Source organism: Pseudopipra pipra, chromosome 18 (assembly GCF_036250125.1).
Source record: "Pseudopipra pipra isolate bDixPip1 chromosome 18, bDixPip1.hap1, whole genome shotgun sequence".
In the NCBI taxonomy this organism is placed as follows: Eukaryota; Metazoa; Chordata; class Aves; order Passeriformes; family Pipridae; genus Pseudopipra; species Pseudopipra pipra.
Window position 1 is genome coordinate 11370417 of NC_087566.1, and position 25615 is coordinate 11396031.

At 41.2% G+C, this 25615-nt stretch overlaps 1 protein-coding gene across 1 annotated transcript; it reads left to right on the forward strand.

Moving 5' to 3' along the window:
* The first annotated feature begins 17077 nt into the window (after positions 1-17077).
* Positions 17078-21280, forward strand: FZD10 (frizzled class receptor 10). Its single transcript, XM_064675206.1, has one exon. The coding sequence runs from the start codon at positions 18413-18415 to the stop codon at positions 20168-20170; it is 1758 nt and encodes a 585-aa protein (XP_064531276.1). The 5' UTR covers positions 17078-18412; the 3' UTR covers positions 20171-21280.
* Positions 21281-25615: the final 4335 nt, after the last annotated feature.

Sequence of the window (25615 nt, forward strand, 5' to 3'; positions counted from 1 at the left end):
TTGAGAAGCAGGTTTGAAAGAGCAGATGTGAGGGTCGTTATCTTAATGACACTGCAGAAGTCTGGGCAGTCACAAAAGCTTTCTCACATAGTCAAACTGTCTTGGGAGAATCTAATTTGCTGCTGAGGTATAATACCAAACAAATGCTTTTCATTAAGGAGCTGCATGAAACAGTATCAGTCTAACAAGAGGACTGGGCCTTTGAAATGTAAACAAAGTGGCTCCTCAAGGTAACATCCATTGCCTTTAATTGAATCTGCCTTGAAAACAGCAGTTTCCTTGGCAGAAGAAAACAAACTTTTACTGGCACGCTGCTTCACCCCTCCAGCTCTTACCTCGCCAAATTTGGTATCAGGGGAGTTCGTAAGAAAACGAATACTTTTTTTTTTCTAAGTGTTGTAGAGCCTTCTGCTGCTGTCACAATATCGTAGTTTAGCTGAAAGGAGACAAGGTGTTAATGTGAGGGGCTGAACTGCAGTCTGGTGTTACCACATCCACTGTGGGCCTCTGCACATCACCTGCTAGGGGAGAGAGGTGAGCACATCTTGGACCTTGCACAGCAGGCACTGGGAACCAGCTCCAAACTTCTGGCATGTTTATTTTGGAAAATTATGGTTTTATAGCCCATGCATGTACCTCCAGTACAGCCCTGAGGTTATTCCACCAAGGAAGACATTGCAGGACTGCTGTGATTTTTCTTCTCTGTGACGGTCTGAGGCTTGACTATCAACAGGAGTGTAACCCCTGATACAGGAACCCAGATTTATGAGGATTTTTCTGTACAATCCCAGTTGTACAGATGTAAAAATAACCCAGCCCAAGTACCTGTATAAAATTATTTTACAAGATCCTGTCAGTACGTTATGACACAGAAATACAGATGCTAAAAGAAAGGATGAATTCATTATCATTCTGAACTCTTGGTTCCCACATTGTTGTGCATATTTTGTGGGCAGTGTGTTTCCTTGGAGAAACCAAGTCAGCTTCTAAAAACATGTAAATTTTCTCACTGACTGCACTAACTTGTGCCTCAGCAAAACTGTTGCCTTTGTGTACGACCACCGCTCTCCATGATCTCAGGACTGCTTCTGATAGGTCACACATGTCTGGGTCTCCTCAGAAATACTCTTTTTGGGTCCTTATGGCAATGTGCTGCTTATGGAAAACCACAGCTAAGCCCACTGTTATAGGGTAATATGAGATTACAAACTGGAATGTGATGGATGAGCCATAAAAGTAGACAGAAATAAAAACAAACACTCAAGCTCAACCAACTGAACAAGTGAATGGGCTCCCATTCAGGTTGAATAAAGCATCCAACACAGGAAATAGCATGTGTTAACTTCAAATAACATCAATCCTAAAGGATGTGATTCAGTGAGTGTGTTTATACTTTCATTTTTGTATATATGCAACTAATTGTGCAAAGGTAATTCTGTTGCTCTTTGCAGAGGTAACATTAGTTCCATATTTCTTACCATCACCCTTGTATCACAGTTGACTTCTAGATCTTCTCTCTCCTCTGTTCCTTTGGGAGTCTTGAGGTATGGTGGAATCATGGAGTGAAAAAGCATCTGCTGCAATGAAATTAAACAACCTGGAGATTTACAGGAAAAGAAAAAGCATTTTTTTGGATCTGGGGACATGGTTGATGATTTTTGAAGTCTTATCTGTGTTGACATTGTTAAAGGGATGGAAAGAGGATTTTATTCAACTAAAGTCAATTAAAGAGGAGTTAATTACTCCACTTCTCTGCACTGTACAACAGGGTTGGTTGGGAGTCTCCACTCCTTTCCTTCCCAGGTTCTGCTGGCTCCTCATTTTTTGCCTTTTTTAAGCTTTGATTTTCTATTGCACATTTCCAGCATCATAACACAAGTTTCAGTGGAAATACAATCATCTGGCTTGGCAGACGTGTTCCTTCACTAATGCAGTCATCAAAGAAACACACAGTTTTTTGCAGAAGGAATTAGAAACAACTGGAGGTAAAAGATCCCACAATGTTTGCATTAATTTCTCTTAGAAACGAAAGTCTGCTAAATTTACAAGTCATGAAATGCAAAGCTTTACACACTAGGAAAGCAGCTATAGTGTATAAAGGACACTACACCAGAGATTTAGCATCTCATATCAAAATGTCCTTTATGGTTGGGATACATTGGAGAGGGTGTTTTCCCAGACATTGGGAAGAAATGTTCAGCTAAGTGGAAGTGGCCCAGTATTAGTGAATGCTTTCACTACATACCCTACTAAATGTGTTTGTCAGCCCTGCTGTTTTACTGAGCAGCAACACCCTAAAAAACTCCCCCTTTTTTTTTTTTTTTTTTTTGTTCTGAATACTGTTATTTTCTGTGGGGTTTTTTCGTGAGGTAAAAGCTTGTTTACCTTTTAGAGAATAATTGCTGAAGTCAGTTAAGATCCTCCAAAGTGCATTAAATAAGATTTAAACCTGCAGTGTGGATATTTCAGGAATAAAATTTCTAAGTTTAGTCTCAGTGACTGGAGCTTCTTTTGTGGGGACTTTTATTGAGTGTGCAGTAAATGCAGCTCCAAGCCTTGGTGATGACTGTGTTTTGACTAATTTTAGTTTTATGGGTGTCAGTTAAGAATACCATGTGTCTTGATGTCAGAAGCTGCTTCTTTGTACTTTGTGGCCCTGTGGTTAGCAGCTTGTCAAACCAGGGGTGGTTTTCTCTGTTTGAGCTATGTCTAATGTTTATTGGAGATTTTACACCTGGACCATGAAAGCTCCCTGACAAACGTGGGGCTCATTTCAAGTGCAGCATCCTCAGAATTTCTGTTTGATTCTTAAGGCTCCTGTGTAAGCCATAGAAGGGCACATGCCAAACCTGACAATGAATTCAAAATGCAAACTACCTAGAACTAAACCCAAATCTGCACACATGTAATGGAAAGGGATTTCCCCAGCATTTACTGTCTGCTCACTGACATGGTTTACATCGTGTTATGTGTGTGAATGTGCTTTCGCTTTCCTTTATGCAAAGTCTTGGTACCAGTTTGCTACTTTTTGGTAGCCTCATACTAAAACCAAGAGCTATCCTGAACAGAATGGGAAAAAAGTTTAAGGGTTGTGATTTACAGTCGAAATTTAAACTCAGAGTGAAGAAAAATGCTTGCTGTGTGTGTCTTGGAGTTGGACTCAAAGGGACTTCCTTGGCCCACTGCCTGTGTTCTGATGTGCATCTTTGCTTGGGAATTTAAACAGTGAAAGTTTAGGTCCTTAGAGGAAAGAAAGAGATAAAATTACTGAACATCCAGAGCACTGTGGGAAGTACCACCCAGGCATCTCTGCCCAGCTGGGAGAGCAAAAGCAGATCGAACTTGGATTCTGTGCTGAGAGCTGCAGTGTCTTGGAGGGCAAACCGAACTGCTGCAGGTCCACACCTTTTCTACCCAAGCAGCTTAGATTATCTCTGGTGAGGAAGCACTTGCATCATCTGTGTTTCCTTCTCATGCTTGCCCTGCTTGTTGATGGCCTGTTTGGCGAGCAGGAAGGCAGCACAGGGCAGCTTCTGCTGCAGATGTTGTGCTCAGCAAGTGCCAGGCCAGCGTCGGGTACCGGCGGTGCCACAGCCACAGGGATAATCCCACAGGAAAGGCTCATAAGGCAGCAATCCCGGTGTACTTTCAACTGCTGGGTGAATTTGGGTGGAGTATTCCTGGAAGTGCTCTGTGGAACTCCAGTGATGAACCCAGGGCACCTCCATGGCACACTCTGCGTACATGGTGGGGGAAGGGGGAGATGATCAAAGGAGATGATGATCAAGGATCTTATTTCCCTGCCTTATCTAGTTCTTGTTGCTACATAAATAATGCAAATATAAGTGCAGTCACAAGGATCCCAGTCTTCCCTCAGCTATGAATATATTCAAACAGATTTAGTCAATTATAACAAAGATACAAAACTGACAGAAGTCTTTATTTATTACAGCAGAGCTTCTACAACAATTAAACAACCCCAATAAACCTCAATTCTTCTTTGAAAGGTTTATTGTATGAATACTAAGCTTGTAGCATTGTGGGACCTGAATTAAAACCATCCGCTGGGCAGGAGCATTGCTGGCTAGAAATGGGAAGGTGGGCAGCTTGAAAAGAAAGAACAAAGTCATAGTTCCAATGGCTTTAATTTGTTAAAGATCTTGTTAGGGCCATAAAACTTTACCAGGTACTGTAGCTGCTTAGTTTAAGGAGGGAGGTCTGGTCTGGTCATTCATACCAAGCTGTTGTTTCAATTCCCAGCCCTGAGGTTTATAGGCTGTCGTGTATGGAGCTAGTCCTGAACCATGAGTTTATTGAATATTTTGAGAGTTTGAGGTTGTCTTTCCTCTCCTTCCTGCCTTGGATTATTAGTAACTACTTGAACCTGAAACAGTTCCATCAAATCTGTAGCAGCATTTTGTATATTCTCTTTGGAAGAGAGAAAAGGTTTTGTTTTCTTTTCCTACAATGTAATAATTCAAAAGAACAAAGCAATCAGGAAGCAGAGCATTTCTTCCTTCTTCTAAGCACCATCTCCTTCTAATAACACACTTAATATCTCTAGCATTCATCAAAGGATTATTTAAAAGAAACAGAGCCTGTAGGTGTGATACTAATTACATATGTGAAGATGGATGTGATGCCAGGGCTAAGTGTCTGGCTTACTGGTGATGAATGTGAGGGGGAAAGGCAAAGCCAAGGCCACACCAGGAAAACTTCTCTTTTGCCTCTCAACTTGCTCTTTGGCAATTCCACTCCCAGGGTTCACAAACAGACATTTGTCATATTCTGAAAGGAATATATGTATATATATAGGGGCTGAATTATAGGCAGGTCAAGGAAATTAAGAGACCATCCTTTCAGCACAATTTGGATAAAGCCCAGAAGCACAATTCACTGCAGAGACAGGTAGAAGACTGAGCCAAAGGTGATCCTTCTAATTCATTAAAATACAGACATTTGCACAAGGACTGATGCAGGAAAACAGGCTGACAGGGCTATCTCCATAGCAATTTACCTTTTTTTGGATAAATGTGCCCATTAAATGTCTCAAAAGAAGCATTTTCCCAGGAGCAATGATCAAAACTGTCAATGGTCTGACTTAGGTCTGCCCAGTGAAGCAGGTCTGTGTTTTGGGGTGCATGGACAAGGAGACTGCAGTGAGAATGCAAAATACAGCAAGTGCATTTAGCCAGAATGAGTGTCCTTTGGTTGCAAGAATGGAAGAGCTTGCAAAATGCTTCTCACTCCTCAGGAAAAAAAACCCAACCTTTTTTGAGTTTTTCCAGGACCTCTTACAAGTTTTTTGAAATCAGTTCACAGCAAATCAGAGCAAATAGAAAGAAACATCTCAGAAAATTGATTAAAAAAAATTAGCAGCTTCAGAGAAGTTCATATCTGGCCTTTGTAGAGCACTGACTGGATGAGTTTTACTAAATGCATGCCTTCTGCAACTACATTGGCTTCACAGAATCCACAGGAAAAGTGAGTTTGAGCCATTGTTTAGTACATCTTGCACTGGCATCTTAAGCTGCCACTCTGGCTCCCTTATCACCTGTGTGTAAAGAATCTGGCAGTCTTTTTAAAAGTATTATTAATAGGATTTTTAAATTACACTTGTGCTTGAATGAACCAAATGCTTCCACATGACAAATTGATATGAATGCTTTTAATAAACAGAAAAGGAGAAGTAGGTTCATCTGTCCCTGGGGGCTTAGCTGGCTCCATTCATCCTTCTTATTAAATCTTGTCAGTATGGCATTGTTGTTTGCACTGATTGATTGCTTGCCTTAGCCCATAAACTTGGGTTTCTCCTGTGCTCCCATCTCATATGGCAATGAGATCCCAGGCTCAAAGAAGTATCTCCACTAATAAGGAAGATTAATAGATGTTCCATGGACCAAAACTTTCCTTGGCTCCAGTAAACTCAAGGGGGACTGGACAGCAACAGATGAGTCAGAACTGGCTTAGACTATATTTTGTCAGTATAAAATGCTTCTAGCTAATTCATTTGGCAAGAGATTAGAAGTTAAACAAAATTAAGTCCACACTTTTTTCTTTCTCTCTTAAAAAAACCCCTAAAAAGCCCAACCCAAACAGTGCAATATAGTAATAATAAAATCCAACTGAACTATAGAAACAAGGACAAGCATTCCTCTTCTCGTTCTCCTGTCACAGATAACCCTCACTACACAATAGCAGGCTTTTGTTTGGAATAAATGCTATAAAGTTTATGGACTATGTCAGCAAGTATTCATCATAAGAGTGAAGAAAGGATGTGTCCATCCTCTGCTTTACCTTTGACAGAGCATTTTTATAAACACGTGTTCTAGAATGGGGAGAAAGATTCTGCAGGAATACCTGGCATGAGCAGAGATGGGGAGACTGTGGTAACTATTATTTCACTGTTTTGACATGGCAGAGCAAAATTGAAAGTAAGTTACCAATCTGACGATAAAACTGTATTTACTCCAATAACATAAACTATCTTCTAATTGAATTTCAAGCTGAATTTTTAATAAAGCTGAAGCCAAGGACAGTGAAAACATTAAAAGCAAACTCTAGAGTGTGTAACCAAACAAAATTAAGAGTTGCTGGAGCAACTTTCCAGTTATGTCATGGACTTTGAATCACTGCTGACTTTTTAATATATTCTCTTTTAGAGACAGAATATAAGAGGGCCCCCATTTCTTATGGTGAAATTCTCCACTGTGCATCACTTTGGCATTACTTAAAAAGCAGAAGATACACTGTAATGACCTCAGATTGTCTAAATATTGATCAGATTAATGCCCTGTGACTGATGGTGAACAGAGTGCAACTAAGGCATCTCTTTAGATTCTTAAAACCTTATCCACAGCTTAAAGACACCACTCTTCCTACAGTTCATCAAAGATAACCATCCATCCTAAACCAGGTATCATAGACAGAAATTCTACTTTCTGTGTAACACAACTGCTACATAGCCCTGTAAGGGCAGCTGAATGCTCTGCTTTTTTGGGGTCTGTCACTCACCCTTGAGGTGTGGTCTCCCTGTAGGCTCCCAAAGTTGCATTTGAACATGACCTCTCCAGCTACAGAAACCTGACTCCCTGTAAGTCAGCAGGAGTCTTGATGTTCATTTCCATGCCTTTTTTGTCTGAAAGGCATCCCAGTTTCTCAGAAGACTCCTACTCATGGAGCCTTAGCTAAACACTTGCCTTGGGTCTGCTCCTTTATTAGCCTTGGACAAAGAAAACATCAAATGCTAGGAAATCAGAAATTTAGTATTTTACACTCATAACATACTCATTACATTTGAGGACACTTAATGAAGCAAGAGGCAAAAAAATGACTATCAGGGAGACTGAAAAAAAGTAGCTTGAAATCATAATCATTAGGAGGGTGTACTTTGATATTTGAGTGGTAGTTTGCCAACCAATGTAGTGGAATGGTATGATGGAAAAGATGACAACATCAAGATTGTTGTGACAATGTCTGATTGTTATTTGTGTGTAATTTAAGGAGTAACCTAATCTTCTTTGCTAACACACATCAAAGAAACAAGAAATCAGTATTGCTAAAGAGAGGGCAGTTTTATAATTTCCAGACTGTCCTCCTTATAGCACAGTTCTCATGCGAGCTATCATTAATTTTGGGTATAAAGTACATGTTCAATGTACCTTTGCCTTCTCTTCACGACTTTTCTCCACTAACCTTCTTTATATCCATTAGTTTCACGTTCTTTATCTTTGTATCACCTATAGTTGAAGGATGTCATGTGACACAGTTGCATTAAAACCTACGTAAAGAAATGTCCTTCAGTTAATACACGGTAAGATAAACGAGACTGTACTTTAAGAGTTATGTCTGTGCAAGATAAGGCAGTGACCGACTATTTTCAAAACATTGTCCTGCCCTTTTAAAATTATATTTACCAGTTTAAAGCTGCAAACCACTTTAATAAGTAGGACCTAATCAATCCCAGAACTAGCAAGAACTTACAAGTATCTACAAGTAGTTCACCCTCACCAAAAGACCCCGTGGGCATTTCGGTGCCTGATCCATGTGCACATAGGTATTCATTTATAAAACACACATGCTTGTACATATGTTATGGGCATCTACATTATAGTGTTTAGGTAAACAGTTAATTCAGTTAGCCTCTTTACTATTGATGTTATAAATAAATCTGTGTCCAGGAACAGGCTTTGCATGGATAAAGGTTGAGCAACTTGCTTATGGAGTTAAAAAAGGACTTACAGAGCTGAAGAGGTTTTAAAAGGATGTGTTGTATGAGTGTCTGCAGTAATGTGTATCTACATAGACACTGAAAAATATTGCTGCCTTACAAACACAGCCAAACAAGAGCACACATGTATACATGTATATCCATCCACACTGTGTTATGGATTCACATGGGCCACCCATTTGAGAATGTGACGATTCCAGAAGCAACACCAGCTTCTTGTTGTGCCCTGTTTTGGTGTTAAGAATCTGTAAGTAGCGTTGGGGCTGATTTTTCAGACGGCTCCATTTCCTGATCCAGTTCACAGCAGGACCCCAGGAACAGCTGTGGGAGCGAAACTGGTGGAACTGCTCCCAGCCCGGGAGCAGCAGCACAGCAAAGGCTCCTGTGGAGGGAAGGCAGGGACGTGTTAAGTCAGCCCTGCTACTGGAGACAGAGTTTCCTCAAACCACAGCCTTGGAGATACACACAGATGCTTTAAAGTACAACCTTTCTTTTGCATATAATAAGGGAATTCTGACAGCCTGTTGGCACACCCACCAGGAACAAAGCTCCAACAGGCACTGTCAGCTGCCCCAGGGCATTACATAAGAATAAAAGATTGAAAGGTGTGCTGTGGGGATGATTCATATACCTGAGGCTTAGACCAGGTGCTCTGCAATTAACTGCATTAACCTGCAGCTGGAGTGAGTTCAGAGCGAAGGTTAGCTATTCTCAGTTCAATTGGTTTCAAACCTGTACTGGGGATTATATTCAGTTATTTATACGGCTGGGTTGGGTTTTTTTGTTGTTGTTTTTTTGGCTTCTTTTTCTGTCTGGTTCTGCTGAGAGGTTTAAAAAAAAAAAACCAGGGAGTGCTGTCTGTATGTTGAGCTCTAATAATATTTAATGCAGAGTATACAGCAATTCTCATTCTAAAGTTAGAGGGAGGAACCACAAAAAGACATTTCAAGTTAGGATGACATTTATTTGGAATATCCACTGACTTGGGGTAGGTGGAGGGAGAGAGATGGCTTTGAAAAGCAGAATGCTTACAGGGATAACCCTTTTTCAGTTTTACAGAACATGGCAGGGCTTAAAAAATGTGCCTGCCTTAGCACATGGACAGACTACATGATCTCTTTTGAAATCTGCACAGGATCTTTTTACCCGCTGGGTTTAATTTCAGAATCCAGTACAGTCATTAAAGAAAATAAAATTATGTTTGTTCTTTCATCTGGAGCACAGAGCAGTATCAATTTTTCATTCCCTCCTCCTTTGCATTCCCCCTTCCAAAAAAAAAAAAAAAAAAAAAAAAGATGTATAGATGGAGGAATTCACCCTATAGCTCCCCTAAAATTTCTGAGCTTCAACAGCTGCTTTGAATTGATTCTGTATACATGGTTGCCTAATGTGTGCAGCATGTAACACTGTTTCTGGGCTCTTGAACATGAGCTTGCCAAAACTCTAATATTTTATGTACTGAACTTGCAATCGATCTAGAAGGGTCTGTCTCTGTCTTCCTAAATGTCTGAATTTTCTGATCACTCTCTCATGGAATAATGGAATATTCTATTATTCCATGGAATAATGGAATATTGTGTCTGAGCACTTCCCATTCACTAACATCAAGCAGAACAGTCTTCATTTAAAGACAGGGGAAACACAAAGTTAGACAATGGGCTGGAGTACCCAGGGACATTTCCCAGCAATGCTCTCTCATTATTCTTGAACCATGCTGTTGTCTGTGCCCTTCTCTATGCAGATACAAGTATTCCTCCCACTGTGTTTCAATCATTTCCAAATAATAATAATAATAATAATAATAATAATAATAATAATAATAATAATAATAATAATAATAATAATAATAATAACAATAATAACAATAATAATAATAATTCAATAGGGGAAAAAAAATCTGGGCATCTGAGAGTGATCTAAATGTAACACTTCCTCACTATATTTCATCCTGGGGTAACTCCACTGTGTAGGGAAGTTTTGTGTGTCTTACCCTGGCAGCTTGTGGGTTTGAGCCAGGTTGATTCTCAGTGCTTTAACATTTCTATCAAATTCCTGCTTTGGCATGGGAAATGCAGCCTTGGGAGGTTATGTACGACGGGGATAAAAGAAGAGATGGGATTTTGTAACATTAGGATGGATTGTGGTTTAGGCTCAAATAGCCAACAGACACCCTGGCCCAAAGCACAGCCTAAGTCTGTCTCATCCTGCAGCCTGACAGCCTAGATCAGACATCCTGCCAACCAGCTATAGTTAGCTTTTAGTGTCATCAGATGTCATCAGACGAGGGAAAGAATGTACTAGAAACACACCAGCCGTGACTTTTGGACAGAATCGACTTTTATACGTGACCTTTATGCTCATTTTGTTTAATCTGACACGCCTGCCTTAACTACTGCATCAGTCTCTCCCGTGCCACTTGCATGCAAGATACACAAAGCATCTCTTCTTTGTGATCTGGAAATGATAAACAGCATTCCAAACAATGGGATTTAGATTTCTCACTTTTCATGCTTCCTTCACAGAACGTGTGATGGCCATCCCACTCTTAAAATTCAAATGCCAGATGGAGAATGTCCAACAGCAACTTCCAGCAGTGATTAAACCCATATCATACAATTCTGGCACCTAGGAATGTAAAATGGATAAGCAGGTCATGCCAGAAGTCCATCTAGCACGTTATCCTGTCTCTGCCAGAGCCTTTAGCAGATGCCCAGTGTAAGAATGGGTAAAACAGAAAGCTCTGGTGGAATTGGTACTTCCTCAGAAAATAATTATATATACTGGGGGAGTAACATGGACCTGTGGGGAATATCATGTGTGTATGGGAATGTTTGAATTACTGGATTTTAGGTCAGATCTGAACTGGGTCAAGGATTGTTAAAGGTTAAAACTGATATTATTATTACATCATGCAACTAAAAATTACCTTAAGACAATGGTATAAGTTAGAGTGAGTGAGAAGACAAGACTGTTCACATAGAGAGGTCTGGAATTTTAGCTTACATCCCAAACTAGCAAATCATCTTAAACCCACTGGGAGAACTTGATGAACTGAGAGGTCTTTTCCAACCTTAACAATTCCACGATTCTAATAGATTATAATGCAGGTTAGTTTTCCCTGCATGACACCTTAGAGTTACTGATAAAACTCTAAAATTACTCTTTTCTTCTTGCATGGGACAAAACTACAGGCTTTATGAAGTGGGACACTGTAAAAGTATAAACCAGTTTCCTGAAGTGAGAAACATCATAGAAATGAGACCAAAATAATGAATGAATTTGGAAGATATAAGATAGAGAGAACTGACTGATCTATTGCATCCCAACTCTCAGCTGCTGAACAGTTGATGAAAGACAATGCCATCTTCTTATGGAATAGGGATATTACAAAAAGCATATAAGAGAATTAAAGACTGCAGCTGTCACTGATTTTCAGTGAGGGAGATTTTTCAAGTTTTGTAGGTCAAATCTTCTTTTTTTTTTTAAATTATTATACCAAGTCTGAGAAGTTTAGGAGTCTGAGAATGTGCTGATTTACAGGTTCTTTTGTTTGTTTCTCAACAACTGCATTATCCTCACGATTTTTTGTATCTGGCCAGTTATGGAAGTACCAAAAGAATATGTAATTTTATTTGTTGCCTTCAATAGAACATGAAGACACAGAACAACACTTTATGGCAACTTTGAGGGTCTGCAGCTGGAAGCTGCAGGCACTGAGAGCACCTTTCAGCATCTTCCAGAAGAACAAAACCAAGTTTTATAGTTCTCTGCAAGCTAGAGGCTTCAAACATTTGTACCAGAATTTTATTGGAAAGATGCTTTATGTTGCTTTACAAAATAACATAGAATCATAAAATCATTTAGGTTGGGAAAGACCTTTAAGATCTAGTCCAACTGTTCCTCCACCACTAAACCACATCCCCAAGCACCACATCTACAAGTCTTTAAAATACCTGCAGGGGCAGTGACTCCACCACTGCCCTGGGCAGCCTGTTCCAGTGCTTGACAGCCCTTTCCAGGAAAAAATTTTTCCTAATATCCAGCCTAAACCTCTGCTGGCACAATTGGAGGCTGTTTCCTCTCCTCCTGTCTCTTGTTCCCTGGGAGCAGAGCCCGACCCCCTCTGGTTCCCCCGTCCTGTCAGGGAGTTGCAGAGAGCAAGAAGGTCCTCCCTGATCCCCCTTTTCTCCAGGCTGAGCCCCCCCAGCTCCCTCAGCCCCTCCTGCTGCTCCAGCCCCTTCCCCAGCCCCCTTCCCTTCCCTGGACACGCCCCAACACTTGAATGCCTTTCTTGTCGTCAGGGCCCCAAAACTGACCCCAGGATCTGGGATTGGACCTCACCAGTGCCCAGTACAGAGGCCCAGTCACTGCCCTGGTCCTCCTGCCCTCACTATTCCCAACCCAGAGCAGGTGCCATGGGGCTTCTTGCCCACCTGGGCACTCACAAACATGAGGAGCAGAGATCCTCCTGCACCAGAGTTCATTTCTTCTTAAACCAGAGAACATTAAGGGCCAGATATTATCACTTCTCTCCTTTTGCACCATCCAGGTGGCACACAAGTGCTGTAGGTTATATAAACTGGTGCCCAGGAGTCCCTGGGAAGTGGTTCCTGTGCCTGCAATACCCCTGTGAGCGCAGCAAGAGCCACCCAGAGCCCCAGGAGACAGTTTGCTCGGGGTCTTACTGCTCCTGTCCATTGTTACCTGCTCTCATTTGTTCTTGTGAAGAGGTGCAGACTCATACCTGAATAAGAGAGAGGTTCTAAAAGGCTGTTTTCACCTTGAAAAGTAAGAGAGGACAAGTTATGGTTGGAAATGAGGGAGGAAATGACAAGAAAACTAATTAATCCTCACTATCATATGCAGTTTTCATGATGTTTATGCCTTTATAAGCCTAGATTTGTCTCCAAGATGTGCAAAGAGTGCATGCAAAAAGACTGATGAATAAAGTTTATTGAATGGTGTATATAAGAAAAGAAAATCTGTGTGCATTTTCTTTTCTCTTTTTTTTACTGGGCCTGTCCTTGATTATAGCATAGGTAGAACTTTCTGCTGTGACCTGTGCTTTAAAATTATAACATCCTTGTAATATTAGAGTACAAGCAAAAAGGATATTCTCCTACCCTTATGTAATTTTAGAATTATCAGGTTTATTTCTGACCAGGAATCTTTTTTTTTTTCCTTTTTCTTGTATTTATTTTTTTTTCCCCCTGCTTTGCCTTTAGTTTTGTTTGTTGTTTTCGTTCCTAAGAGGAGAAAAATACTGCATCTTTAAATTAGGAGTAGCTGAATAATGAATCTTGGGCAGTGAAAAGGCTAATGTGCTGTGGAAGAGAAGGAGTTTAATCTAATTTAGTTGGAGGGTGTCTGTCTGTGGTGTTGTTTTCTGGACTGTGGGAATAGAGGAGGGAAGCTGCCCCAGTGAATGGTTCCTCCTGAGCCAGAATCAGTGGGGAGTCCCTTAGATGCCACTGATCCGAAGCCAGGCCATGAAAAGGGGATTAAAGAAATGTTCTGATTTGCAATTCACACTAATGCACCCCGTCGAACCTTTGGTAATATTTCAAACCACATTTCAAGGGAAGTGCCCTTAAAATAGCCAGCTAAATTGTATTAGAGCAATACTATACAACCCACTCAGCCATTTATGATTTGGTTTTGTTTTTAATTCTTTTAACTGTTGGTGGTGGTGGCTTTCTAAGGCAATTAAAACTTTTGTGCATTGTGAATATTCACACTTGCATGGGAATATTTCTCGGTGTGCCTGTCCTATTAGGCAGGCATGTTTACTTAAATTTTGGAGGAAAACTGCTACAAAGATACTGGGACTAGGGAAAAATAAGCCCATTTGGTTTAAAAAGGAATCATTTCTCGGCATGCCGTTTAATTTTATTAATATCCAGTGGAAATTCAGTAAGAAATACGGGCTTATAAAATTGCTAAAACAGTTATCAGCTTTCTTTCTGTGTGTGTGATCTTTTTATTTTACAGTTATTATCTTCTGCGTGGCTAACATTTTTTTTTTTAATATATATGTTAGAATTTGTTACTGGAACGAAATGCATAGCAGATGTAAGGAGTTAAAAAGTATCTGAATAAACGCATACAAATACAGATGAGGGTAGGGTTATTGAATGGAAACAACATTAAACTGATCTCTATTTTTTTGTGTAATAAACAGCTGGCCAGAAATATTAAACCTGAATAACAGTTTAAAGCTACAGACTTCTTAGACATAGAATTGCCAACATCAGCTCACGTTCTGTCATAACACACCATTGTTAATCATAAGTAATTTAGACTATTGAACTAAAAATCTTTAATGTCCTAATTAACTCTTCAACTCCCCAAGCTGATCATTTCATTTCTCTTTCCTGCTGAAGTGTCAGAGCATTTTATCTCAAATGGGTTATTTGGGTCTCCTTTAATCCCATTTCAGAAAGCCTTGCCCAGCACTGTAATTTCCACTGACTCTAACATGGGTAAAATAGATGCAACTTTTCACCCTTCCCCATATCAAAGTATTTTATTGCACTGGCACTGTAATAGATTAGACAGCATTAAACTTTGCCACTGCAGGGATGAGGGGTGGTGGTGTGTCTTTTTTCTTGGCTTGTTTATGGTTTGCTTTACCTACAAAATATTTAGTCATGGTTTGAATTATCACATGCTTTATTAAATATTTGGGTTTTTTAATCTTTTCCTTACGGGACAGAAGAAGAGCTGGACTTTAAGATACAGATTATTCCTCTGCACATTTTTGGGAGGTGGGGAGATGGATGGCTTGAGGGAGAAATGCATCCTTCCTGTGAGTTGGCACATTATTTGAAATCATGTTTAATTATAAAGTTTCATTAAAAATCTTTTGCTTAAAATTTTAGAAGCCTAATAAGATTTCCATTAATTTAAACATATCACTATTCCCACAACGGCCCAAATGCTTTCTTTTTCCTCTTTCATCCATGGTTAAATATGTAAATAAAATGTCTAAAGTCATTCTTCAAAGAAGACAAAAGAAAAAAGAGCTGAGGGAAAAGACAGCCATAAAATTCCTCCCAATTCTCCATAACATTTGCCAGAGGGGGGCCAACTCCTAGCCAGGGCCTAGCAGCAGGGGTGCCTGGCTGCTCCATAGAATCACACATCTCAAATCCCACACACAGGAGAAAAAAAATAAAATAAAATATCTTTTCAGCTGGAGCCATCAAAAGGCTCTTTTCATTTATTAGTTACAGAGGTATCTTCCAGTTGCTGATTTCTCAGCGCTCTCATTTTTCTATAATAATGTTCTATTTGTTACTTTCACTGACTCAGGCTCAGTTGAATGGCTGATACTCCGAGATAGCTCTTTAAAAATATAGAAAGTAAAATAAATGATCTAAAGAGGGATGCACTGGCTAAAATAATGGCTAGAAAAACAAGGCTGATTTAAATTGGCACATGAAAGATCAATTAAGAGAGACACAACTACAAAGGTTGGAGGTTTCCCCCTGCTTTTTTTTTTTTTCTCACTTTCATTTGTGTTTCTTTTTGCCTCTTAGGAGAAAAAGGTTGTTATCAGTGCTGTAGAAGAAACAGGCCATGTTTTATTTCATGTATTTTTTCTAGATTACTTTAATAGCAATGGTGATAGAATATGCTTTACAAAAATACTTGTTGAAAAAAAGAAATAAAAACAAGCTCCCAAACAATCAAGTTGAGCAAAGCAAACATCGAGTATGTTCATTCTACACACTATTTAAGTTCTACTCTTTATTATTATTTAAATTCTACTTTTTAAAGTATTCTACTTTCTAAAGTAGAATTTACTTATCCCTTGTAAAAGCTTTCCCCACACTTCCCTACTACCCCCAGCTGAGCTCTCTAGAAGAGGAATCAGGATGAATACAAATACTAAGAAAACAGGCTTAGATTAATGAAGAATGGAAATGCCCCAACACACACTCTCTCACACACATGCACACACACAGACACACTAAAATAAATAAAGCTTTTTTTTTTTTTGCACATAACACTGCCTGCTTTTGTAGCGTTCCCTAAGGAATCTAAAAGTGCCCAAGGAAAGGTCAGTCCCTAAGTCCAGGACTTTATAAATATAATCTCCTCGATCCACTGAAAAGCCACAAAAAGGACTACTGTTTTAAACCCTTTTTATAGCGGCTTTTACTCCCCGGCAAAAACTAGCCCCATCTTCAGGGGTTTCAAAGGCAAACCCCAGCCCTGGTTTGTTGTCCTTGCTTGGATCCATTTCACCCTTATCACAATTGAGGAAGCCAACAGTTTCCTTTCTAGAGCCCGGTGGGGTATTAACTCTGACCCTGCGGGATTTGGGAGTTTCCAGGAGAATCCGTGTTCTGTTCGATAAGAAACAGGCCCTAATGGAGAGGAGCCCGGTTTGTGTGGGTGAGCATGAATGGAGAGAAAGAGAGATTTGCCTTCTTCATTAATATGTTCGCTAAACTAAGCTCAAAGGAGGGGGGAAAGGGGGGTTGAGTAGAGCTAATCTTTGACTTCTGATCACAAAGTGCTCCTTTTCCCTCTGTAAAATTGCGAATTATAGTTTGGCTTAGGATTTAACTTCCTCCTTCTGGCTCTCATAGACCAACAAGCAAAATAAATCTCAAAGCCTAACTCTGAAAGTAAACGCAGCTCACTTTAGAACGATTCCCGTCTCCCAAATCTCTAAGTGTCTTTTCTATAGTGGATGAAGCAACTTCCCCAAGGGTACGTCTCTAGTTAGGGTTTCTTATTTAAGGAAGAGAAAAAAAAAAAAAAAAAGGCAAGCTACTTTTCGAGTGATGCCATACCGTGATTAAAACCATAATCAGGTACTTTTTCAGCAACCCTGCCTGTCCTGTTCATTTAGGAATTCGAGACAAAGCACATTTGAAAACAGCTGAGATTCCAGGCTGAAAGCAACCATATTTTATGACCCTGGCAGCGGAGAGTTTATAGCACTCGTCATAAAATGCATCCTCCTACCCACATCCTCCCTGCTAAAGCTTTGCCCCCCCTCCAATAAAGGCAGTCAAGGAGGCACCACCTTCAACCCTCTTATTAGGAGACACGAAGTCTGAAGCCTTCGCTCTCCCTGGCTTCCTACCTGAGCGAGGGAGGGCAGGCTGACGCCTTCTACAGAAAAAATCTTGTTAAACTTTCAAGGGAGGGCAACGGGAGGTAAAGGAGAAAGGAAGGAAAAGACAGAAGGAGAGAGAAACAAATGGGGCTTTTTCTAATCTGTGCCGATCAAGGAGAACCTGTAGGGGTCCTTAAGGAGGTTTCAAGGCGTTCCGAGTGATTGGAAAGTAATCACCGTGTCAGCTTCACCTTTCTCATGCAAAGTGGATGTCGTATGCGAGGCGGATCCTGCACAGGTCTTTCTTTTTTTTTTTTTTTTCCCTTGGTGCCTTTTTTTTTTTTTTTTTACTTTATTTTATCCCTGGACTCAGCCGCCCCCCAACAGCCCCAGCTGCTCCGGCCCCGGGAGTTCCTGCCAGGCGGGAGGAGCGGAGCCGGCACAGACAACACGCACACGCCAAGCCCAGCTCGGCAAAGCGCAGCCGAGCCGACCTATTGCAAACCCAGACCAGAGGGCGGCGAGGAGGGAGTGGGGGGGATTTTTCAGGCCCCCCTCTTCAATGGCTTAGATATTTCCTCCTCCTCCTCCTCCTCCTTTATTCTGCACTCGGATAAACCAATCCCCACCTCTCGGCGCGAAAGCGCGGAGCCGTGACCCGTTCTAGGGAAAGGAAAAAAAAAATCCCTGGAGAGACCCGCTGCACCAAAAAGCCTCCCGGGACATGTGCGAGTCGAAGCGGTGATCGCTCGGATCTGATCTGCCCGGACCCAAAACTATCCCGGCATCGCTCTGCCGGGAAGGAGGAAGAGCAGGAGGAGGAGGAAGGGTGGTCGGGAAGACGCATCGCGAAAGTGGAAGCCCGGGGAAAAGAAAGTTGCCGGGCTGCCCGCAGTAAGTTCCGCGCCTCCGTGGGCTGGGGGGACCGTCCCTTCTTCCCCCGCTCCCCGCGGGGCCCGGGCGATGCTGCCCCGCACGGCCGCCCCCCGCCCCGCGCCCTCGCCCGGCTCGGGGGCGATGCTGTGCCGGGCAGGGGCCGGGAGGCCGCTGCAGTGACCCCCGAGCAGCCCCCAGCGCCGCGCTCGGGCCCCACGGGAACCGCCGCGATGGGGCCGGCGGCCGGGAACGCCGGCAGGACCGTCCTGCTGCTCTGCTGCCTCAGCCGCTTCTGCGCCGGCATCAGCTCCATGGACATCGACCGCCCCGGCGACGGGAGGTGCCAGCCCATAGAGATCCCCATGTGCAAGGATATCGGGTACAACATGACGAGGATGCCGAACCTGATGGGGCACGAAAACCAGAGGGAAGCTGCCATCCAGCTGCACGAGTTTGCCCCCTTGGTGGAGTACGGCTGCCACAGCCATCTGAAATTTTTCCTCTGCTCCCTCTACGCCCCGATGTGCACGGAACAGGTTTCTACCCCGATCCCAGCCTGCAGGGTGATGTGCGAGCAGGCGAGGCTGAAGTGCTCCCCTATTATGGAGCAGTTCAATTTTAAGTGGCCGGACTCCTTGGACTGCAGCAAACTGCCCAACAAGAACGACCCCAATTACCTGTGCATGGAAGCCCCCAACAACGGGTCCGATGAGCCACCCAGAGGGTCCAGCATGCTGCCACCCATGTTTCGTCCCCAGCGGCCCAGCAGTGGCCACGATCTGCAGCAGCACAAGGACAGCCTCAGCAGAACCTCCTGTGAAAACCCCGGCAAGTTCCACCATGTGGAAAAGAGCGCTTCCTGCGCGCCGCTCTGCACTCCAGGGGTTGATGTTTACTGGAGCAGGGATGACAAACAGTTCGCTGTCATTTGGATTGCCATCTGGTCCATTCTGTGCTTCTTCTCCAGTGCTTTCACTGTACTCACTTTTCTGATAGATCCTCAGCGTTTCAAGTACCCCGAGAGGCCCATTATCTTCCTCTCCATGTGCTACTGTGTCTACTCGGTGGGGTACATCATCCGCCTCTTTTCAGGTGCTGAAAGCATCGCCTGTGACAGGGACAGCGGCCAGCTCTATGTCATCCAGGAAGGGCTGGAGAGCACTGGCTGCACCATTGTCTTCCTGGTTCTGTATTACTTTGGCATGGCGAGTTCCTTGTGGTGGGTGATCTTGACTTTAACCTGGTTTCTAGCAGCTGGGAAAAAGTGGGGGCACGAAGCAATCGAAGCAAACAGTAGCTACTTTCACTTGGCAGCGTGGGCCATCCCGGCCGTGAAGACCATAATGATCCTAGTTATGAGAAGGGTGGCTGGAGACGAGCTGACAGGGTTGTGCTATGTTGGCAGCATGGATGTGAATGCCTTGACGGGGTTTGTACTCATTCCTTTGGCTTGTTACCTAATCATTGGCACTTCTTTTATTCTTTCTGGCTTTGTGGCCCTTTTTCATATCAGGAGGGTGATGAAAACAGGTGGAGAAAACACCGACAAGCTGGAGAAACTTATGGTCAGGATTGGTGTCTTCTCAGTCTTGTATACAGTGCCTGCAACCTGTGTGATAGCTTGCTATTTTTATGAAAGACTGAATATGGATTATTGGAAAATTGTGGCGACTCAACAGAAATGCAAGATGAACAATCAGACTAAAAATTTAGACTGCATGATGAATAACTCTATCCCAGCAGTAGAAATCTTTATGGTCAAAATTTTTATGTTATTAGTTGTGGGCATTACTAGTGGCATGTGGATCTGGACTTCCAAGACTCTTCAATCCTGGCAAAACGTTTGTAGTCGGAGATTAAAGAAGAGAAGTAGGAGAAAACCTGCGAGTGTCATTACGAGTAGTGGAATCTACAAAAAACCTCAACACCCACAGAAAACTCACCTTGCAAAATACGAGTCGACATTACAACCACCCACCTGTGTGTGAGCAGGTTTTAGAGAAGACTGTATCTCACCTTACAGACTTACACACGTCCACAGTAGCAGTCAGAAATTAAAAAAAAAATATGAATGGTGCTTATTTTGTCAGAGCAGTTTGATATCTCAAGGCACAAAAAGTGTACCATGCTGAATTCAGGACCTGGTGAAAGACTGAAGGTAAATGTACTTACGGAAAGGTTTTCAGTGAAAGAAATATTGTGAATTAAAACAGTCTGTTCTGTTACTAATTTGTAGTTAGGTATTGCATCCAGCCCTCAGATTAAAAAAAAAAAAAAAAAAGGAACTTAAAAAAAACCCAACATAAAAGCAAAACCAAACGCAACAACAAACAATTAACTTTTCCGTGTAGCTGAGCTGGATTTCCTACAGGTTTCTGAGTAACAAGGTGTAGCCAAGATTTGTGGAGCAACGATTTGGTTTTAAAAGTGCCCAAGCGAGCATTGTCTCTTCAGGGACTCTAAGGTCCCAAGGAGGCCTATCCTCAGTAAGGATTCTATCCAGGAAAGCAACTTCCGTGCTAACTTTAAAGTCCTTTACAACTCAGCCTAGTGGGTTTGGAGTGCCTAAAAATAGGTTCAACCTATAATGCTCACCAATATTCTTTCACCAAAAGAGAAACTTCCTGCACCAGACACAAACTTTGTGAATAAGAATAATGTGCAATACATTTTTTTTTTCTTACCATGACATGAAAAGAGAAACAAGTATTTTGCTGTACATAAAGACAACAAAAGAAATCTCTTAACAAAAGAACTAAGAGGTCTAGTCCTCAGAAACCCTTTAGTGTTACATTTTGTGGCTTTTTAATGGAAATCAAGCCAATGTTATACACGTTTGGACTGATTTGTGCAAAAAAAAAGGGGGGGATCAATTCAAAGAGACCCAAAGGGCTTATTGACTCTTTCTATTGTTAAACAAATTCTCACTATGAATAGATCAAGAAGCACTAGATTCTGCAAAGGGAAGCTTTGTATAGAGTGATGCTCTTTACTGTGCTGGGGGTGCACAGTTTTGTGCTGTATATATTTGTAATATACAATTATTTTTCATGCTCCACTATTTTATTAAAAATAAAATATGTTCTTTAGTTTGATAATTTTGTGTGTTCTAAACTTTCTCTGATGTGCTTTGCGGTTAATAAACTTTGTTTCCCCTCGATTATTTGATAAAAGCACACTTGGAATATAATGGTTGTTGTTATACTTGCCTTCAAGTATAAGCAGAGAGAACAGTCGTTTACTCGAAATTGCAAGTTGGAATTAAATAAACGGATTTTGAGGTTGCATCTTTCTGTGAGCCTCTACAGCTGAGAAAACAGAATGGGAAGAAGCTTTAGTGATGTAAAAAGCTGCAGTGATGTAGAGTAGTACCATGTTTACAAAGCACCGAGATTACAACAATGATCCTTGGTTAACACCCCTTTAAAATTTGCATAGGGTATGTTCAGCATGTTAAAGATAGCTGGCTCACTTCACACAGCTTGAATACAATTCAGCCTCTACCCTTGGGGGAATTTTTTTCCCCCCTCCTTCCAACACTACTGAAAGTATCACTCTTATTTGTGAAAAGTCTCAGGGAAGATCGGGAAATACAAACGCAGGATTCGAACACCACTTTAGGAAAGTTATCTGATGAGGTTAAAATTGTAAATACAGTTTCAAGAAGTTTTTAGTGGAGCATGAGTCTGTGTGGACCTGAGGTTGTCCCTGCAGGTGACTGACCCGGCTGTGTGCTCACCTGGGGAGACAGGAATAGAACCTCACTTTCTCACAGTGGCTCTTCTAGAAAACCCTTGGTCAGGTTTTGGTCAGAAGAGAGGTCTTAGTGGACTTGGGGAGAGTGAGGATCCCTGTGACAGTCATCTCGTGGCTGGGAACTCTAAAACAAAGGGTTCTGCGTTAGTGGTCTCTTTTTTCCTACTTGTCTGTGTAGTGTGACAGATGATTTTTTTGCCTTCTTGTACTCTTTTTAAGTATTTCCAGCAATGACTAGAAACTTGAATGACAAAAATGATATTGGAAGTATTACTGATCAACTTTACTTAAAATGCACATATGCAAAGCAGCTTTCAATCTAAAATTTATCTTTTGGGGGAAGAGAAAACATATTTTTGCCACAGTTTAATACACAGCTTTTAGGTACCCTGGAAGTTAATCCTGTCAGAGGACACCCTGCTGGAGCCAAAGTAGGACATTGCCCTAAACAAATCCACTTCTGAAACTACTGAATTAATACCTGGGCATCTGTGTATGTCCTGAGGAAGATCACTTGCATTAGATCCTAAGAAATACAAAGTTTTAAAATAACCTGTGTGTTGCAAATTGCTACAGGAACCCTTCAAATATGTGTTTTGTGGTGCGTGTCACCTTGCCAGGAACGTGTCTGCCTCACACGAATTTAATCTCCCATGTAAAGGTTAGTGCTGGTTTTAATAGTGACAGGTTTGTTCAGAGAATGGTTTTGGGCTTCACTTTAAAATATATCAGTCACTGAACTAAACATCTCTCTGTTTTTGTAGCCTATAAAAAATTATTTGCTTTCATTGCTGATGGTGAATTCTTACAGCCTGCCACTGGGATCCTGGAGGAGGGAAAACTGCACAAGGATGTTCAGCAGTGGCTGAATTCCTGCTGCCTTCCTGAGTTTAATCAGTTGTCAGCTGAGGCCCTTCATTGTCACCAGAGCAGAACTGCAAGTTCCTTGAAAATGCCAAATATGAAAGCTTGGCTCAATGCATCATGTTACAAATAGATTCTTGCTAAGCTGTAAGCTAAATATTCAAGTTTTATTTCATTTATTTCAAGTTTGCAGTTATTCAGGAGTTATTATTTGAAGGGGGTTTACTGGTAAGCAAATGAGATTCTTCAAGTGTATAATGGTGGGAATTTCTTTCCATCAGGACTAGTACACTGTAAATGCAGCTGAGTGTAATGGTTGTCATTAAGGACCTCTTAAGAACTAGTTATTTCAGAAATTGTACTTCTCACTGTCCCATAACTCCTAACAGTTTAATACTGAAGTTGCTACTTAAGGAATTGGAAGCTTATGACTGTTAATGGAAAATTATCTACTTACTTTCACAACATTTCATTAATTTAACATAGCATTCTTAATAATTAACAAAGAATTTATTCTTGTCTTAGAAGGCCGCTATTAGTTAAATGATAAAACAAAAAATTAAGACAATATCTCAAAAATATTCTTTATTGAAACTTCTTTAGTTTTCACAGTGATTTTAAATCTTAGTGAAATCGTGTTGGTATTTTTATTTGTTGAATTTTATAGGATGTTTCTTCAGGTGCTCTCAAGGCATTTATCAGATAAAAATTCTAAAAGAAATGCATTCTGTTAGTGTTTACATACACTGCAAATCAAGAATCAGATGTTTGCCACAGGCCTGTGTACAGGTGCTCTGTTCTCTCCTGTGTGAGCAGTACATTACTCTCAAGGGGTAGAAATTGTCCCAAACTGTGTTGTCGTGTCTCAGCATTCAGGGGGAGATTTGTATCTTAGGGCCAGGTAGAAGAAAGGCAGAAAGTTCCTTTTTCTGCAATGGGCAACTTGGTAGAATAGTTTTGTTTACTGAAGAGAGATTAATGAGGTAGGACTGTGAGATCAGCAGGGACAAATGGGGTTCAGGGAAAAAAACCCCACAAAATTCTAATTACAATAGTAAAAGTCTTGTTTCTCTGTGAAATACTGATGCTTCTTATCAACAGAAATATAATTAAACTGAGTAGTTTCAGGGTTTAGTTTGAGATGTGACATGTTAGCACACTTTGAACAGCACAGTGCAAGCACCATGGTTGAAAGGATGTGAGGAGCTCAGTCAAGGAATGTTCAGATCTCTTATCAGATTTTTCCCAAAGTAACATTTCATATGTATGTTATTATACAGCCATTACTCACATATGGCTGTCATCCCGTGGCTTCAAACTCCATGAACAGCCCAGTAACAACAGTGTCTGTAACACACACCCTTCTTATTCTAACACTTAAAATCCATGGCTTCAAGGGGATAGTTCTGTAATGATGGGATATTATGTGCTCAGGTGGTCGTTTGATGACAGGTGGTCTCCAACAACAGATGGCCTCAAAGGATGAACTTCAGTGCATTTTAGTTTAAAAACATTTACACATTTCTTAAAAAGAAAAAAAAAGAAATTTTTGAAATGTTATCCTTGTGTAATGTTCTTAAGTATTTTAGACAGAGTAGCTAAGTTATTAACAGTGACAGATGATAAATCAGGGCATCCTTTAAAAGGTGGGTGATGGTGATTATGTGGTCTTGGAGCTTGCTTTGATCAGAAGTGACAGGCCTGTAAGGTCTGTGCCACTCAATCCCCCCTGAAGGGAGATCAGCACCTGTTTGCACTTTGAGGCTCCTCTACCTCCCACTGCCTTCCAGCACTATTTCATCTTTTTTAACACACTTGATGTTGATTAGCTTTAAGCAAAGTCATTATTCATTTACAAAACACTCCTTGATGGAGCTTACTCAAAACTGTATTTCAGTAGCAGTGTTTGTGCTGTTACAGTTAAGGTTGTATCAACATCCCCATTACAAAAGCTTTGTTTTCAGTGAACCACAAGTTCAAATCATCTGGGGTGCTCATATTAACCCTATTTCATTTTTTTTTGGTCCAAACAATAGTACATGTTGCCCATGAGTCTATTCAGCTTCAGCTTTCTGTATCTTTTTATGTTTATCCAGAAGAGAACATGATCAGGTTGGTGAAACGAAGATGACCTGGTTTGGTAGGTCTAATTTTAGCTCAATAAATACTGTCCCAAATAGCTTTAAGTTTTACTTATGAAATGTAAGGGATATTTCTGGAAAACAGCACAAACAAGGCTTTGACTTCACCAAGGGCCATAGGACAAGTCACAGAAATGAGTGCCCATAATTATTTCATGTTGTATTTGCAGGAGTTTGGTGCAGACTTGCCAGTCCAGATGCAAACACACAGCATCAGTATCTCATTAGTTAATTCCAGTGTGTCTGAGAACAGATGTGGTTCGTGCCTGGCTGGTTTGGGAGCCCAATTCTGCTTTTCCTGTAGTAGCAAAGTTAAAGCTTTGGGGAGCTGTACATCAAAGGCAGGACCGAGGGATCGTTGTGTACATTTGTAAGGCATTGTTTAAAGAGGAATTCCTTCGATTTGTTGTCACTAATTTCTTCCTTCTATTCTTCAAGATCTCCTCATAGATCTGCTCCACTGAAGTCAATGGGCGTCCAACTAATTTCAGAGTATGCTTTGAATCAAACTTCCTATCTCAGGGAAAGCATGTGCTACAGGAAAAGTCATTATTTTGACTCTTTTTTTCCCACATCAGAGCATTTTTTAAATGTCCTGATGTGACATAAATTCATGATAGAGGAAAAAAAATATCAGCGTATGAAAATATCTCAATTATATTTCCCAAACCT